The sequence below is a fragment of the Doryrhamphus excisus genome, chromosome 19 (assembly GCF_030265055.1).
Source record: "Doryrhamphus excisus isolate RoL2022-K1 chromosome 19, RoL_Dexc_1.0, whole genome shotgun sequence".
NCBI classification, from domain to species: domain Eukaryota; kingdom Metazoa; phylum Chordata; class Actinopteri; order Syngnathiformes; family Syngnathidae; genus Doryrhamphus; species Doryrhamphus excisus.
Window position 1 is genome coordinate 103,974 of NC_080484.1, and position 17,570 is coordinate 121,543.

General features: G+C 46.5%; 1 protein-coding gene across 3 annotated transcripts; it reads right to left on the reverse strand.

Moving 5' to 3' along the window:
- Positions 1-277: 277 nt before the first annotated feature.
- Positions 278-17,078, reverse strand: hivep2b (HIVEP zinc finger 2b). 3 transcript variants are annotated; one of them, XM_058057331.1, is made up of 7 exons: positions 16,926-17,078; positions 6,831-10,419; positions 5,685-5,836; positions 5,439-5,614; positions 4,501-4,599; positions 2,671-3,410; positions 278-1,888 (listed from the first exon to the last, which is right to left on the reverse strand). In XM_058057331.1, the coding sequence occupies exons 2-7, from the start codon at positions 10,326-10,328 to the stop codon at positions 1,547-1,549; spliced, it is 5,007 nt and encodes a 1,668-aa protein (XP_057913314.1). In that variant the 5' UTR covers positions 10,329-10,419; positions 16,926-17,078; the 3' UTR covers positions 278-1,546. The 3 variants fall into 3 exon arrangements, with proteins under 3 accessions (XP_057913314.1, XP_057913313.1, XP_057913312.1); XM_058057330.1 differs by lacking the exon at positions 16,926-17,078 and adding an exon at positions 12,598-12,874 and having other exon boundaries at positions 5,685-5,833; XM_058057329.1 differs by lacking the exon at positions 16,926-17,078 and adding an exon at positions 12,598-12,873.
- Positions 17,079-17,570: the final 492 nt, after the last annotated feature.

The window sequence follows — 17,570 nt, forward strand, 5'->3', positions numbered from 1 at the left end:
CCTTATTGTGAGTAAAGTGAGTTTCTTTAATATTTCAACTTTATGCTACCAAAATGATTATTATTTTGCTTCATCATTTTAAAAAATGTCATTTAAAATTCAAAATTTTGTTAAATTATTTTATTTCTTTATTTTATTATTTTTTGGTCAATCTTATTCTCATAATTATGGCCTTAATTCCCATAATATTTACAAATTTACCTATTATCCTAACATTAGTTTTTAATAATTATAGTTATTCATAAATACGTATATTTATCTTTTTTTTTTTCGCCTAACCTCATTTTCCAAAAATGACAACTTTATTTAGTTTTGTTTCTCATAATAATACCACTTTAAAAAGATCAAGTACATTTTTTCCGAGTTCATTTTTGTAGAACTGTGACTTTTTTCCTCTTAATATTTAGATTTTATTACTGTAAAAAAAAATGACTTTGGAGTTTTAGTTTTTGGCTTAGATTTCATCTTTTTGTCTTTAATATTTAAACTTTCTGCCATTAAATATCAGGAGTTTATTTTCTTTTCAACTTTATTTTTGTAAAATGACTGCATTGTTTTCAATCTTTCCAGTTAGTTTTTGTTTGTCTTGTCAATAAAAGGAGCTCGGGGCTGCACTTTGGACACCCCCGGCCCAATTCCTTGTCACGTTTTCCTTCCTCGTCCGATACGCGCGTGAATTTCACACCATGACGCGTATTCATTTGAAAAAAAAAAGTGGAATGTTTGACTATCGCCTTCATTTCCCGCCGCCAAACGTCAACGGAACAAAGTGCATCGTGGGTAAAGCGCTAAATAGTCGCCATGGTCTGTATAGGACAGCAAAGACGTGATATCAAAAGCAACACCAGCGCGGCCGGGCTGACTGCATAACGGCATCACTGCTGCATAATCATAATAATAATAATACGTATCATAATAACAGCATATAGAAATCGTAGTCAAATATTTATCAGTATCAATAAGTGCTTACGTTCTAATAGAAATACATCTTACAGTATCGTAAGGACATGTTGACTTCCTGTGTTTTTGTGCAATAGCAAATCCCATGCAAGATAAAAACCACAACATTAAGAAAAACAAATGGTTGGTTTTTTTTTCTTCAAAAGATATTTCATGTTTCACCATAAATCTAGCGGCGTCCGTCCCGTTTTTGACCTTTGACCTTCTTCAACCAAAAGCAAAATAAAGGCACAGACCTTCGTCGCTCCAACTGCTCGTCTCTCGTCTCTCTACGCACCCTTTTTAATGCATTATTATTATTATTATTATTGTTATTGTTTTCTTTAGTTTTTTATAGAAATGGTTACTGCACTACTGCATCACACCTCGATATAAGTACATGAAACAACAGTCTATTCTCAAAGTACACAGAGGTTCAAATACACGGTTTGTATGCACCTAAAAGGAGAGTATAGACAATCTAGAAATAGAATTGATGTGCAATCGTATGCGATGTCAAATAAAGGCATATTAGCGATATATCTCTTCCTGTATTGCACCTGCACCCGAGACGCCCACCCCACGTGGGAGTTGAACTGGGGGGGCTCTAATGAGGGTCCTCGGTGTTGATCTTCAAAGAGGCGATGGCTTTCAAGCACGTTTGGACATTCTCTTCCTGTCCTTCCTCCCTGAAGCTCCCCTCCTGCACGCCGAGGTCCTCCTCACCCGTTTCCGTGGGCCCGTGGGCGGATCCTTCCACACTCGGGGGTCCTGACACTGAGGACAAGGCGACGTCGGAGGCCGGAGGAGACGGGGACGGCCGAAGTCTTCCCACCGGAAAAACCGGGAGCAAGCTGAGAGCCGGCTGCTGCGAGTGAAGAGGGAGGTGGCTCAGGATGTTCTGATGGGAACCACCGGGAAAACCGGAGGCGGAGACGCTCCTCTGATCCTTAAAGAAACACCACAAGGACAAACATGAGCAATCATGGCAATGGTAATGGTAATGCTAATGCTAATGGTAATGCTAATGCTAATGCTAATGCTAATGGTAATGGTAATGCTAATGCTAATGGTAATGGTAATGGTAATGCTAATGCTAATGGTAATCGTAATGGTAATGGCAATGGCAATGGCAATGGTAATGGTAATGCTAATGGTAATGGTAATGGTAATGGTAATGCTAATGGTAATGCTAATGGTAATGGAAATGGTAATGGTAATGGAAATGGTAATGGTAATGCTAATGGTAATGCTAATGCTAATGGTAATGCTAATGCTAATGCTAATGGTAATGGTAATGGTAATGCTAATGGAAATGGCAATGGCAATGGTAATGGTAATGCTAATGGTAATGGTAATGGTAATGGTAATGGTAATGGTAATGCTAATGGTAATGGTAATGCTAATGCTAATGGTAATGCTAATGCTAATGGTAATGCTAATGCTAATGGTAATGCTAATGGTAATGGTTTTATTTCATTTGAACATGCATCAGATTCCAATTGAGTGCATCCCATAATCAGTTCCCAGTTCCACATGTCCAAAAGGAGTAGGAAGAAGCAAAGCAATCAGTAACTCTTAGATTTGTTCACTTCCTGCTTTCCATAATACAGTTTAAGTTTTTGTTTGTTTTTTTTAAATAATGCACCTCGTAGCGAAGTACTTGATCATTCCTGATCGTCAATCATCTGTGCCTCTGATTTGGGAAAGTTGGTGAAAAAAGTTACGTACTGGTTCCATTTGAAAGACTCCCTGCGGCGGAGCCACGTCCATTTTGGCGTGCTGTCGGCTCTTGTCGCCCACGCCTCGGTGTTGATGGGACCCCCTCCGGGGCGACACGGCTCTTAGCACGACTCTGTGCCTGCCTCCAACCGCCGACTCCCGCTTCCCGGTCAGCTCGGCTCCAGGGGAAGTGGGTCTCTCCACGGTCACGGGAGAAAGGTGCTGGATGGGCGAGAAATTGGGCGAGCCCGGCCTCCGCGGGGACGAGCGACCTCGCGGGGAGAGTTCCCTCCTCGGTGACGGGTAGCGCAGACGTGAGGGGGAGGGCTCCCTAATGGGGGACTCCCATCCGGGAGAGAGGAGGCAGGACGAGTACGGATCAAAGAGGAAGCTGGCCTGATCCGGGGGGGACAGAACGCTCAGGGTGTCGTCCTCCACAGGCTTGTCTCTCTGCTCCGAGCCCGCCCACCTGCCCGGGGCTCGGTGGCGGACGTCCACGCCCGGCCCCGAGGAGCCGTGGACGGCGGCGTTGGCCGTGACCGGTGACGCCGTGCCGCCGCACGGTTGTGGACTCGTGCTTCTGGAGCGCGGCTTCGGAGTGGAAGCGCCCTCGTAGTCGTCGTCGTCGTCGTCGTCTTCGTCCATCTCATCCACGTCTTCGTCCATGCCGTCCGAGTCTTCGGCATCGGAGAACTGGTGCTTGGTCGGAAGCGCAAACTCTGCCTTGGATTCTTGCGGCACGTCGTCCGCTTTAAAAGACAAGAATTCCATAAGTTCTCACATCCACGGTGGACCCTCGCTTTCCCCACCCCAAATGGAAGTGACTTAAGCCTTTGGTCCAACGCTCAGAGCTCAGCCTGCTTTACGTAGTGTGCTTGAATGCATCATCACTGGAACTAAAGTATGCATGGATGCTCGCCTGTGGATTCAGCCATCTTGGATCAACCTCTTACTTAACCTATAGCGGGGGTGTCTAAAGTGCGGCCCCGAGGCCATTTGTGGTCCGTGTCCTCATTTTATGAGCCTTAAGTCAGAATATTAATAATGTTACAGTCTTACCGCCAAAAAGTCAGAATAAATTGTAAATATGAGAATAAGGTCACAGCAACATCACAAACATATTTTCACTTTTACGAAGAATACAGATCGTCATTTTATGACAGGAAAGTTGAAATATTAGAAAAATAAAGTCATAATATTCATTTAAAAAAACATATAATCAAAAATCAGAATTTTACAACAAGAAATCTCAAATATTTGGAGAATTGAGTCCTAATAATAACAATCCAAAAAAGTATAAGTCATCTTATATAAAAAAAAACAACAACAGGGGGTAAAGCGGTGTATTCAAATAAGTGAATATTACAGAGAGAAATTGGAGTGACTGTAATATCTGCTTTTACTAGAATTCATTCTAAATATTAGGACAATAGTGTCATAACAATATGAATTTTGAAAATGAGTTGATATACTGGGAAATACTGAATAATGAATACTGGGAAAGTAAAGTCATAATATTAAGAAAAAGTCAATAAATTCTAAATATTATAAAGTCCTAATGATCATTTTTAAAATGATCCGAAAAGAAAGAAAAGTCATAATTTTATGTTAAAACATTAGGCGATTAAATTAAAAATATTAGGAGAATTGAGTATATATATATTTAAAAATAAATAAATAATAATAATAAATACTGTTAATGTAAAGTCATAACTTTAAGTTGATTTAGAATGTTGATTTGATTCATGAGGGCGTGGATTAAAAACAGAAAGTGAGGTCACCGCTGTTTGTGTGTTTTCTGGCCAAAATGGCGACCAGAACCTTTGCGGGTCTTCCTACCATGCTCCTGGATCTCCGTCTCGTCCATGGTCAACGACACGCCCAATTCCAGACACTTCTTCATATGAGCCTTGGACTTCATGTGCTTGGTCAGGTTTCCTGCACAAAAACCAAGAAAAGGACACGCTCGGCAACGGAAAAGCAACAATGCAAAATATCTGCAGTCATTTTACCAAATAAAAAAAAGAAAAAGTACAAATATTGACAGAAAAAAATTTAATTCATTTTTTTATTTAATTATTTATTTTTAACAAATAATGTCATTTTAGTAACATAAAGTTGAACATAAAGTAACATAATGGTACATAAATACATAATAAATCCATTGAATTAAACAAAAAAACAATAACAGCAGCAATGGAAAAATATGGAATAATTTGGAATAATTTCAATAATAAAGAATATAAAATAAATAAATTTTAGTCATAAATTTTAGTAATATAAAGCTGAAATAATAAAGAAAAGTTTTCTTTAAATTAATAAATATTATGAGAAACAAACATAGCAACAAATGAAGTTGTCATTTTTGAACATTTTTGGAAAAAGTAATAAAATTATGGGAATAAAGCCATAATTGTGAGGTAAAAAATACGCAACGTTGAAATAGTGAAAATCTTAAGAAAAAGAACAGTAGAAATGTAAAAAAAAAAAGCTGTCATTTTACAAGGATAAAGTCAAAATATTAAAGGAAAAAAACTATATTCTAACAAGGAAAAAAGTTGGAAATTTACAGGAATATTATGAGAGAAAATGATGTGATTGGAGTAGAATAGAGATGAGATATTAAAAAAATACATATGTTTATTATTTTATTCTTAATACAGTATTCCGAGAAACACACTAAACGTAATAAAGTTATCATTTTTGGAAAAGCAGGTTGCGTTTGGGAATAAAGTGCAAATATGACACGTTGGCGGTCCGAAAGCGGGAATGCTCACCTTTGGTTTTAAAAGCGAAGTTGCAGACCTTGCAGATGTACGGCCTGACGTCGGTGTGGGTCCGGATGTGTTTCTTCAGCATGCTGGGCTTCTTGCAGCGGATGCCGCACTCCTCGCATAGGTACTTCCCTCGCCCGCGACCTCGGACGTACACGTAGTCCTCGTTGGATTTGTACCTGACAACGCAGCGGCGGCCATCTTGATGAGTGTGCCGCCTCGTGCTCGCTCGTGCGCGTTTGTACTCACCCCCCCTCAAAGATCTTGACGCGCGTCGGCGCCGTTTGGGCGGCGGAAGCCTCCCTCTCCTTCCATTCCTCCTTGGCGGCCTTCAGGCGGAGGCCGGCGTCTTTCTTCTTCCCGGGGTTGGCGTCCAACTCTTTGGGCTCCGGCTTCCTCTGCTGATGGAGATGAGCACACAGATTGTTGATTGTTGACAAGCGCTCTGAGTGGACGCCTGTCCATCATGCAACGTGACTCTGTTCGGGCTCGCCAAGCAAACAGGAACGACACTGCTGCTGTGGCGGGAAGAAGGAACTCTTTTTTTTCAACAGCTGCAAAAATGGAAGAAATTTGACTGGAATAGAGTCCAAATATTGAAAAAAAACATCTAACAAACAAAAGTTATTTTACAAGAAAAAAGTCCTAATATTACAAAAAACAACAAATACATTTTTGGAAAATGAGTTTGTAGATAAAGCTATAATATGAGGAGAATGAAGTCAAAATAATAATAATAATAATATAATAATAATAATAAAATAAGGATAATGAGTGGTTAGCGCGCAGACCTCACAGCTAGGAGACCAGGGTTCAATTCCACCCTCACGAGGGTGCTGGAGCCTATCCCAGCTGTCTTCGGGCGAGAGGCGGGGTCCACCCTGGACTGGTGGCCAGCCAATCCCAGGGCACATATAGACAAACAACCATTCACACTCACATTCATACCTATGGACAATTTGGAGTGGCTAATTAACCTAGCATGTTTTTGGAATGTGGGAGGAAACCGGAGTACCCGGAGAAAACCTTCAAGAGTCTTGAACCAGTCATGATGTGCTATATATATCACTATATTGACACGCACTATGGTACCCATTATGGCATTGGATGCTCATATCACCCAGTACTTTGGTACGTGACAAAAAACAAAAAAAAAATATTTAAAAAACATTTTAATTTTTAAAAAAATAATATTTTTTTTATAATAATTAATTTTTAAAACATTCTAATAATAAAAAAAAAAAGCGTAAACCATATTAGGATATTATGCTTCTGGCCGAGGGTGAGGTCTGTCGCTAACCACTAGGCCAGCGCGCGGCCTCCCTGTACACGTTGCTTTAGAAGGTATGATTTTGGTGTGGAATGGGTTTAAACGCCCTCCATGGATCTTCTCACCTGTTCAAAAGTCTGCCGCCACAGGATGAGGGACGAGACCAGTTTCCCGTGGCCAGGCTGACACATGGCCGCCATGGAGTCTATAACCTTCCCTCCCTTCTGTTTGGACCTCAGCAGGGCCAGGGCGGCGCCGGTGCTCAGCTCCGGGGGGTCGGGCTTGCGGGCGCTCACGCACCAGGTGGCGTAGACGGAGTGGAAAGGCGCGTTGCCGTGGGAGCAGCTCGGCTTGGCGTAGCTGAGATAGCACCAGCTCACACCCGTCGTGGTGCGAAGGCTTGGAAACGGCGCTAACGCTCCTGGATGCTCCCCTTCCCAGGTGGGCGGTGCCCCCGTGTCCATCTGCCCCCGCGTATCCGTGCCAACTTCCTTCCTTTCGCACACGGACATGGTGGAATACGGAGGAGGCGAGCCGCGATCCATGGGCAGCTCGCTGGCCTCCGTCGCCTTTTGGCCGAGTGTCACAAACCTGCGAGAGTCATCCCGCCAACCCTGAGCCTTCTCCTCGCCCAAATGACATTTACCCAATTCCACCGCGCTCAATTCCTCCACAATTTGCCCGAACATTCTTTCCTCCTTCACGCGCTTTTGCTGCTTGACCTCCATGAAGACGTCCAAGCTGCTAGCAGGCGACAACATGCGCTTGCTAGCACCGCCGCTGGACGCGTTAGTCGTCGAGATAGTTCGGGAAGTGAGCGAGAGCGGAATGCCGGTCTTCAGCTTAGCCGAGGACAGATCGAGGGCTTCGACACCGCCGTGACAGTCGGCGTTCCCCGGCGAACGTGACCTTTGATTCGGCGAGCATAAAAGAGTATGAATTCTTTCGTACGGATTGTCGAAGATCTGCGATACCGATGTGTACGTTAGGCTGCCGTAGCTCGGAACGTTAGTCTGGATTCTAACCGGAATGGGATGGGGAGCCTGGGGAAGCGTATTCCCAGTGGAAAAGATAGGCAAAGTGGTAGCGGTGACATGCGAGGCTTCCGTGTCCATGCGAAGCGATTCCTGTCGCACCAAGTTCCCTCGCCGTTTGTCCTTGCTCGCTATGCAGGAAGATCCGAGTTCTGGAGATCGAACTTTGGATGTCGGAGAAAGGCTGCCGTAGTCAAATGATACGCTTCGTACTTCCGGGAATTCCTTACGCAAGTTACAAGGCGCCTGCTCCGAGGAGGAACGTCTCATTTCGTGCTGTTGACGCTGATGAAGCACGGAAAAGGAGTGGCCGCTTCCCGGCACGGCTAAGAGCTCCAGCGGCTTTCCCAAGTCGTCCTGCCTGGCTGGAGAAACTGCTTTCAAGTTCTCCTCCCTGTCCAAGGAGAAAGCGGAACTGTAAGATAAGTTGCTGTCCTGACTGGGACTCCGGGAGAGACTCGTACAAGCCGACTCGAAACTGGACTCCCCGGAGGAGTGCTCCATGTCGGCCAATCGCAACCTCTTTTTCTTCGGAGGGAGTTTTTCCGGCGGGAACTGAGCCAACGTTTCACTTCTCTGAGGCCACTGAAATTCTTCCACGTGCTTCTCCGGCTCCTTCACTGGAACATCCGGAGTTTTTTCCGGACTATCCGGCTCCACGGTGACTCTTATCTCCGGAACTTGTATGTTGGGCTGTCGGACAAGTTTGGGTCCCGTTTGAAAGGAATGCCTCAGTCGACTGTCGCACCTTTCCATCTCGTACGCTTCCTCCATTGGCTGACGGGAGGAGAAGACTTCCTGTCTCTGCTTGTGACACTTCTCCGCGTGAGGCCTGTTGATGGAGTTTGTGTGCTGGATGACGGAAATAACGTTCCCTAAAGTTTTCCGAGCACACACTTCCCGGTTCGCTGATACTTCCAGCTGTGTGGTCGAGGAACGTCCTTTCATCGGCTCCTCAAACATTTCCTCGCACTGTTCCCGATGAGATCCGTACGGCGGCGGCAAGTCCTCCTCCTCCCGCTTTTCTTTCCGGCGCTTCCGGGTGGCCAGCTCCATCGCGTGCCTCTGCTGACTCACGCTGGATGCCGCTGAGGTGGGATTTTCCATTTCCGGCCCGGAAGGTGCCACGCTAATGTCGCTCATCCTGCTGTCGGAATCGCCGTGACCTTCGTGGGGGGAGAGCTCAAAAGCGGCTTGGCGCCTGAGTCTCCTCATGCCGGCGTTGCTCGCCCGTTCGTCGAAGGAATGGCTGCCCCGGAGCGCCTGAGGCATCGCCAGGCTGACCGCCGAGGACGCCGGCATGGAGTTGCTCCTGAGGAGCGGCCCCATGTCGGAAGCGCCGTCCAACTCTTCTTCTTCAGCCTCGTCCCTCATCAAAGACTTTGTGTTTATTTTGATGTATTCCACGCTGTCCTTTTCCTGGGTGAACACGCGGGAAACTCCTTTCTCGGAACGTCTCGCCGTCTGGACGTCGCCCGGTTCTGCGCTGCAGGTCACGTAAGTCGTCGTCTGCTTTGGGCTCGGCCTGTAACACTTCCCGAACATGATTTCCTGATAAGATTTAGCGTTGGCGTTTGGGGGACCGCTTTGATGCTCTGCGCTTTCCGATCGGGAAAAGTACCCGGAATCTGTGCTTCCCTTGCTAGACTGACTCGGAAGCGACAAATTGTGTTCGGAGTCACTGCTTCTTTTCTCAGACAACCGAAGAGCCAGTCTTTGTTTGATCGTGCAAGACTGACTGGCATGGTTGGCGGCGGCGGCGGCGGCGGCGGCGGCGTTGGCGTTGCCTTCAGGTGCGTGGGACCAACTATCCTGCCCTGATGTGGACACGCTGGGTGCCTTTTTTTGAGAAATAAGGCTAAGTACTTTCACGGCGGAGTGGTCCGATCCTTCCGCCGGAGAATCCAGGAGAAGCAGCGGGTCGGTGAGGGTGTCCTCGTCCGTGTCCGTGCTTTGCTCCACGTCGGAGAACTCTCCATCCGCTTCCAAAGATCCCTGCTCCGCGTTGACGTTGTGAGCGCCGTGCTCTGAAAGCGGCGTTGTTCCGGCTTTGACGGAGTGGGCGTGGGATTTTCGGTGTTTGTATAAATTGCTTTTGGTTTTGAAAGAGAATCCGCAGGGAACGCACGGATAGGGCCGTTCTCCGGTGTGTGAGCGGATGTGTTTCTTCAGGACGCTGGGTTTGGCGCACGCCCGTCCGCAGTAGTCGCACACGTACTTGCCGGCCTTTTGAGGTTTTGGCTCCACCTTACCGCCGGCGTCCGACTGCTCCATCCCTGAATAGCAAGTCTGTCGCTCAGGTGAATTGGGCGACTTTCTATGCGACGCCGAGCCGCCCCCGCCGAATGACGCCGCGCCTCTGAGTCTGCTGGTGGTTTTTATAGCCGATGACGCTTCCGTTTCAGCGTGCAGATCCTCGGATTTGGCTGATTTCCCTGAGTCGGATCCTAAGTGGGAGCCGCTGGCGTCTTTCACGTCTTGGTGCCACACTTTGCCTTCCGCTTCCGCTGATGGGCTCCTCCTTGTCTTGCCGGACTCCGATGTGCATTTTTTCTCCTGACCTCCCGTAGAGGTTTCCCGTGACTCCATGAATCCAACCTCACTGGCTTTGGGATCTTTGGGATTCTCAGGGATAAATATCTGGGATGTGGCAGTATTTACATACGCAGGGGTTGGCCATCTGAAAAAAAGGACAGAAGTCCATGACAATTTGTAGACTATCAGCTCCAACATTCCCAGCAGTGGTCATTTTGGAATGGAACAGGAATGGAAAATATTGAGGAATAACCAGGGCGCCCAATTTTTCTTCCGACAAATTTCCTTTTGCAACTACAGTAGTGCCTTGGATAACATCACCACGAGGTCCGGCTCGTGATAAAAATAAAAATAAAAATAAAAATAAAAATAAAAATAAAAATAAAAATAAAAATAAAAATAAAAATAAAAATAAAAATAAAAATAAAAATAAAAATAAAAATAAAAATAAAAATAAAAATAAAAATAAAAATAAAAATAAAAATAAAAATAAAAATGAGCATTCAACATTACTTTTATCAAGTTTTGTTGGGAAAAAATCCAACTAACACAAAATAATGACATTATTCTGCTACTAACAATTTGCCAAAATGTAAAATGATATCCAAACAGCCGCTAGCCACAGTAGCATCAGGGTGCTTAGCCACAGCTAGCTACCAAATGACGCACAGCACAGCACATAACAAGTAAGTACACGCACGCGGGGTACGACTACTACGGAGAATACTAAACACACTAAGCACCAAACTTTTACAAGGTTTTCCCCAACATGGGCCGCAAGGCATGCTGGGAAGCCGCAAGCTCTGCCAGTGAGGCTGTGGAAGAGGAAACGTTGGCGGCAAGCAACAGGCAAAGGAAGCAGGAAGATGGAGAAGATTGGATCAGTTAAAGCAAAGCGGGGGGGGGGGGGGGGGGGGCAAACTGAAGCATGGGGGCCATTTGCCAAATAGAATTTGGAAAAATCAGTCAAAGAGGAAAAAATTGTAATATAATCAAAAAAAAGGTTGTCATTTTATGAAAATAATGTTGAAATCAATCAAAAAATTGTAATATTATGAGAACCAAACAAAACAAGATTTTAAATATTTGGAAGATTATGTTGGTAAAAAAGTTATCATTTTATGGGAATAAGGTCAGACTATTACATGAATGTCAAAAGATTCATAATATTTAACAATATTACATAATAATACAAGAAAGTTGAAATTGTTGAAAATGAAAAACAACAGAAATGGGCAAAAAATAAATAAAGTCAAAATATTAAAAGACAAAAATTGAAAAAGTCACAATGTTTGGATAATTTACTCGTCATATTATGAGGAAAAATACTGCTTGTAATATTCGGGTAAAATTCCAGGTTAAACGGTCCAGCCCCCCCCCCACATTGAGTTGGACCCCCCTGATGTGCAGAGTTTATTTTTGATGCCCTCCTGCTAACCGGAAGTGCCTCTACTGCATCGCCTCGTATTCCCTCACGGCAGCCGACCCGTCAGTGAACGCACCACCGCCGTCCGTCCCCTCCTGAATTCGGGGAATTGCTTCTCGGCTCTCCGAGGGCACGCCGCCATCCTCCTCATCCTCCTCATCCTCCTCATCCTCTCGGTATCAAATGCTGTGTCCTCCCTAACGAGGTTATGTAAGATTATCTGGTTCAAACCCTCTGAGCCCCCCCCCCCCCCCCCCTAATTAGGACATCCTCTCCTTCTATTGCTATATCCTCTATATCCCTCTAGCCTGCTGGCTCTTCTTTCTTTGTTGGATGGAGAGGAGTAGGAGAGGAGGAGGAGAGGAGTAGGAGAGGAGGAGGAGAGGAGGAGGAGAGGAGTAGGAGAGGAGGAGGAGAGGAGTAGGAGAGGAGGAGGAGAGGAGTAGGAGAGGAGGAGTAGGAGAGGAGGAGGAGGAGGAGGAGGATGGGGACCCAAGGTGACTCTTCACAAAGCAAAGATTTCCACCAGGGGGGATTCGGGTAGGGGGTTTGGTTGGGTTTGCTTCGGATGGGAGGCACAACCGGCGTCGGGGAGCGGGGTAACAAATACCCCGGGGCCGGTAGAGGAAGCTCCCTGTCAAGGTCGCCCTGACCTCATTGGTTGGTTCCCATCCCGAGAGACGAGCGTCCATGCGGGGCAAGCCGTCCCACAAAGGGGAAAGGGGAAAGCATCTCACGGTGTTGCACCTGCGCAACAAATGTACGACGACACGGCAGCGGCGAAGTGGGTGCCGTGGGGGGGGGGGGGGGGGGGGGGGGGGGGGGGGGGGGGGGGCAAGCAAAGCATCATAAACATGGCAGGCATGCAACCGAAGCGCCGATCCTCCTCACACAAACCTGACATTGGAGCGCTCTTCTCTTCCCTTCTCTTCCCTTCTCTCCCCTTCTCTTCCCTTCTCTCCCCCCCCCCCGGTCCCACATGTGGCGTTCCTCATCCCGCGCCGTCCATTCCCGCCTTTTCCCTTCCTCGTGCCGTGGGCAGTAAAGCAGCGCGGGGCGAGCGTCCCCTCAGCCAGGAGGCTGGCTGGAACATTTAGGAGCTTCTATTGATGCGAGCCAGTCACAGGAGAAAATACCCGACCGTGACGCGCCGACACGGGCACGAAAATAGCAAAGGGGCCCTGGGAGGGATTACACAACAGCCCACGTTTGAGGGCGCTTTTCCTCTCCCTCCTTCCCTCCTTCCCTCCTTCCCTCCTTCCCTCCTTCCCTCCTTCCCTCCTTCTCTCGCACTCTCAACGGGGAGGGGGGGGGGGGGGGGTGTCAGATATGAAGACCATTGTGAAACTCTTCATTCATCCTCACCGGTCAGCTGACAACCACCAGCGAACCTTCCCCTGGGGGGGGGCACGGTGAAAAATGGAAGAATACACTTTGTGATATTTTGTTAAAATATGCTAAGATGTTATATATCATATATTTCAGGAAAAAACTGTGAAATCGGTAAAAAAAAATGCAGTATTATTTGCATCAACTTTAGTATTTTTCTATGCTATATTTTTCTATTCTTCTATGCTGTGGCCACAGGGCGTATGCTGGAGTCTATCCCAGCCGTCTTGGGGCGAGAGGCGGGGTCCACCCTGGACTGGTGGCCAGCCAATCCCAGGGCACATATAGACAAACAACCAACCAGCCAATCATTCACTGACATCCAAACCTGGAGAATTTAGAGGCCATTAAAGGGGACCTGTGACGCTTTTCCACTTTTGGAGTGGAAAATAATATATAATTATATAATAATATAAATGGAGTCAAAATGTTGGATTCTGGTGTTAAACCATGCCAACGTTTCACATCATCAAGTTTGGGCATTTTTGAAGTGAGCCCTGGAAGAAGTTTGGGATGGCTCAAAGCGCTCGCTTTCAGAGGGCGTGGTAAAACTGCTCCTTTGTGATGTCACAGAGGGGCGGACTTACTAAAATTGTTTTTATAACTAATTTATTCTTATAAAATGGCACCTTTTAAATTTTGTTTCTCTCAATTCCACCCTGGGCCATCTCTGTGTGGAGTTTGCATGTTCTCCCCGTGCATGCGTGGGTTTTCTCCGGGTACTCCGGTTTCCTCCCACATTCCAAAAACATGCTAGGTTAATTAGCCACTCCAAATTGTCCATAGGTATGAATGTGAGTGTGAATGGTTGTTTGTCTATATGTGCCCTGTGATTGGCTGGCCACCAGTCCAGGGTGTACCCCGCCTCTCGCCCCAAGACAGCTGGGATAGGCTCCAGCACCCCCGCGACCCTCGTGAGGATAAGCGGTAGAAAATGAAAGAATGAATATTTTGACTTCAATCTCGTAAAATGAATGCTACTTTTTCCATTTTTGCTGGATTTCTTTTAGCTTTCTTGCTAAATGATATATTTAGAATGTGCCATGGGCCATTAAAATGACAGCTGCAGGCCTCAAACGGCCCCCGGGCCACTTTGTACAGCCCCTTGTGGTGGAAAACGTGGAAGTACAGCAGCACCCTGGGGGGCATTCACAGCCTGGGACTGTTTTGGTACATTCCAAAAAAACAAAACACAAACGGAAACAGCAGCATAAGCTAGCATGGAAAAGATGCATTTTTTCAGCACACCCTCAAAGTGCACGCATGCTTGGCGTGCACACGGACGCCATTGATGGCGTGCGCTGGCAGCAGGAAGTGGGTGGAAAGCTGCGTTAAGTGTCTTTTGTGAGACACCCACCGGCTGCTCGTAGCCGGCTCTTCCCGTCACGACGTCGGCGGCTTTGTGAATGGACGCCGAGTCGTGACGAGGGCCGCCATTAGCGCAGCCAAAAGTGGGACAATGCTGCAGATTACGCGCAGCTGCGCCTCATCCTGCCAATGGCGTGCGCTGCCACTTCAAAGCGCCGCACCGGAGCCACTTAGTACATACTGTGTATGTACGCCGTGTACTTGTGTATCATGTTGTGTACTTCTGGGTCCAGCTCCAAGGGAACCCTCATTGATTGTGGGAGTCATTTACATTGATAGCATCATGCTAAGTTGGCTCGTTTGCTCTGGAGGCGGAAAACCGACGGCTCAGCGACATCTCCAAGAGACAGCGACACGAAGGAGGGCGGGAAAATGACAACTTTTGACTAAAAAGCTGTTTCCCACAGGACTGCAATCTATTTGTGGCAATGAAGCTAACGTGCATGTTAGCTTCATTGGCCACTCCAAATTGTCCATAGGTATGAATGTGAGTGTGAATGGTTGTTTGTCTATATGTGCCCTGGGATTGGCTGGCCACCAGTCCAGGGTGGGCCCCGCCTCTCGCCCCAAGACAGCTAGTGAGGATAAGCGGCATAGAAAATGATTGGCGTATTGAGTTGTGGACTCCTATAGAGCAGCTACACACCATAACCAGCACAGAAAGCTTTCCAGATCTTCCAGAATCTGCACCTATTCAGCTGTGCCTGCAGGCACGCCCACTCCTCTGTGGTTGGTCACATTCCCCAATGCTCACGAGGACTTCCAGTGTTGTGCCGATAACCTTATAGGAGTTGATAATAACAGGCGATGTATTATTTTAAAATGTGTATTATAATAATAATAATAATAATCTTGGTTGTTTTTCGTAATATTACCATACAACAAAAATTACGCAATATTACAAGTTCTTTTTCACAAAATTGCGACTTTTTTCTGTAATATTTTGCTGTCGATAATAACGAGCGATGTATTATTTTAAATTGTGAGCTTTTAACATCCAGCCGTATGTGTTCAAACTCGACTTAGCTTACCGCTAGCCCTTCTAGCATTTAGCATGAGCTCTACAAAATAGCCCTTTGTTGCGTCGTTAGCTTGGTTTTTAGCGTTAGCATCGGAAACGTCTCCTCCTCCGGGGTTTGCGTTGTGTTTGAAACGCGTGCCGGCGACACGGACGACAACAACAGTCGTGTCGTGATGCCCTCACGTCAGTCGTTAGCTTTGACGACTCGGGTGGCGAGGCCGCGAGCGAATGTGTCGAGAGCGAATCTCGGCAGCGGGCCGCTATTCTTAGTCATCACGAAGCGTGGATAGAGCCTGCTAACTGCACTGCAGCTCAGCTCCATTATGCAGCATTGGGGGGGGGGGCACTAAAATGGCTGATACTTCATGTGCAGTCAAGGTCAAACCACCCGTGGACTATAAATATAACACCCGCAACCGCAACCACCCCAACCCCCCAGGGATGATGCACTTGCTCCGCATTTGACCCACAGGAGCAGCTGACCGCCATCCAATCATTCCCCCCAAAAACTACCATGAGCTTGAATGTCACACACCGGGCCAAAATAAACAGGGTGTGTGTGTGGGGGGGGGGGGGGGGGTTATGTTTATTAATGGCCGCTCCGAGGGTTTCCTCCCGGGCGGGCCTGATCATGTGACGCACACATCACCATCGACACACAACAACAACCCATCCGTCATTTCATTCAGCGGCTCGGCTCCTGTCTCTTTAAACGTGCACGCCGCCCGCGTGCGTGCTCGCTACCTGAAAATAATCTTGACACCATTGTGTTGTCGCCATGGCAACACAAGTCTCTTACACTTTTCCCCCGCTTCCGGTGCGCATGTATAATTACCAGCGCTGAAGGAGTGAAGTGCAGCATTCAGGCTGCTCTCATTCACATTATTAGCATTATTAGCATTATTATTATTATTATTATTATGGGACTTGAATGCGTGTCAATGCACCGCATTGCCGTAAAACCCTTTCCAAGGTATGACAGTGCGGCTCCAGAGACCGGAAGTGTCAATATTGCGCATGAAAGCAAACAAATGACGGCATGACTGCACGACCTTAAACGCACCACAAGGCTTCTTTGTGTGCTGTGGATCAGCTGGCGTGTGCACATCCCTGCCTGTGCTGTGGGGATATCCAGTGTGTGTGTGTGTGTGTATCGGGGGGGGGGGGCATGGACCCGAAAACCCCCTTCAACCCCCCCATCCCCCCCATCTGCATGTCATGGAACATTTGCAGAGCAGGGACCTCCCACCTTAAAACGCGTGCAGCGGAGGGAGCAGACACAACAGTCAGATGTTGCCCCCCCCCCTTAACCGCCATCTCAGGTGACCTCTCCCCACCACATCCCATACATACATACCCCCCCCCCCCCCAGGCTAAATTGGGCTCATACAGCGAAGAAGCAGTACGCCATAAATAGGACAATGAGATGGCGGCGGCGGAAGCTTACCAGTCCTTAGACGACGCCCACACCTTCGTTGGAACCCCAATTGACGGACGCATGACAGACGGGGGAGGGGGTGGTGCGGCTAAGGGGGGTACGAGGGTCGCTTCCCCGGTCCGGGGTGGAGAGATGAGCTGAAACGTCCTGACGCTTCTCAAGGTGCAGTTACGAGTGATGGCCACCAGAGGCTGCTAAAAGCACTCTCGTTTTAGACAATTTGACCATTTATTTATTTGAAAAAACACTTCCATAACACGTACAACATTACATGGTAAGACTTGATGGGACCAAACACATTTATAAATAATAAAACACCCGTATAATATCCATACAAATTATAAACATATACAACAGGAATAACAATAGGAATAAGAAGAAGAAATCTTAAAAAACCTACATAAGCCTTGATGGTCCAAAACGCATTTAAAAAATAAAAATAAAAACTATTAAAATAACATATGACAAGACTCAGTCGTATAAAACACATTCATAACCCTTATAATCTAAAGACAATACAATGCTTTTATAACATTTATAAATATAAATTTATATTATTTTTTATTTTATTTTAACACAAATAAAATGCAAAAAAGACATTATATAAAACACAATGTTAAAAAAAATATTGATAACATAAAGAATGACATGGCC

Coding starts and splice junctions, on each gene's coding strand:
- hivep2b (XM_058057329.1), bottom strand. CDS start 12,695: ATGAGGAACGCCACATGTGGGACCGGGGGGGGGGGAGAGAAGGGAAGA. Junction 5,615..5,684: donor GTCAAGATCTTTGAGGGGGG/GTGAGTACAAAC, acceptor CTGCGTTGTCAG/GTACAAATCCAACGAGGACT. Junction 1,889..2,670: donor GAGTCTTTCAAATGGAACCA/GTACGTAACTTT, acceptor TGTTTCTTTAAG/GATCAGAGGAGCGTCTCCGC.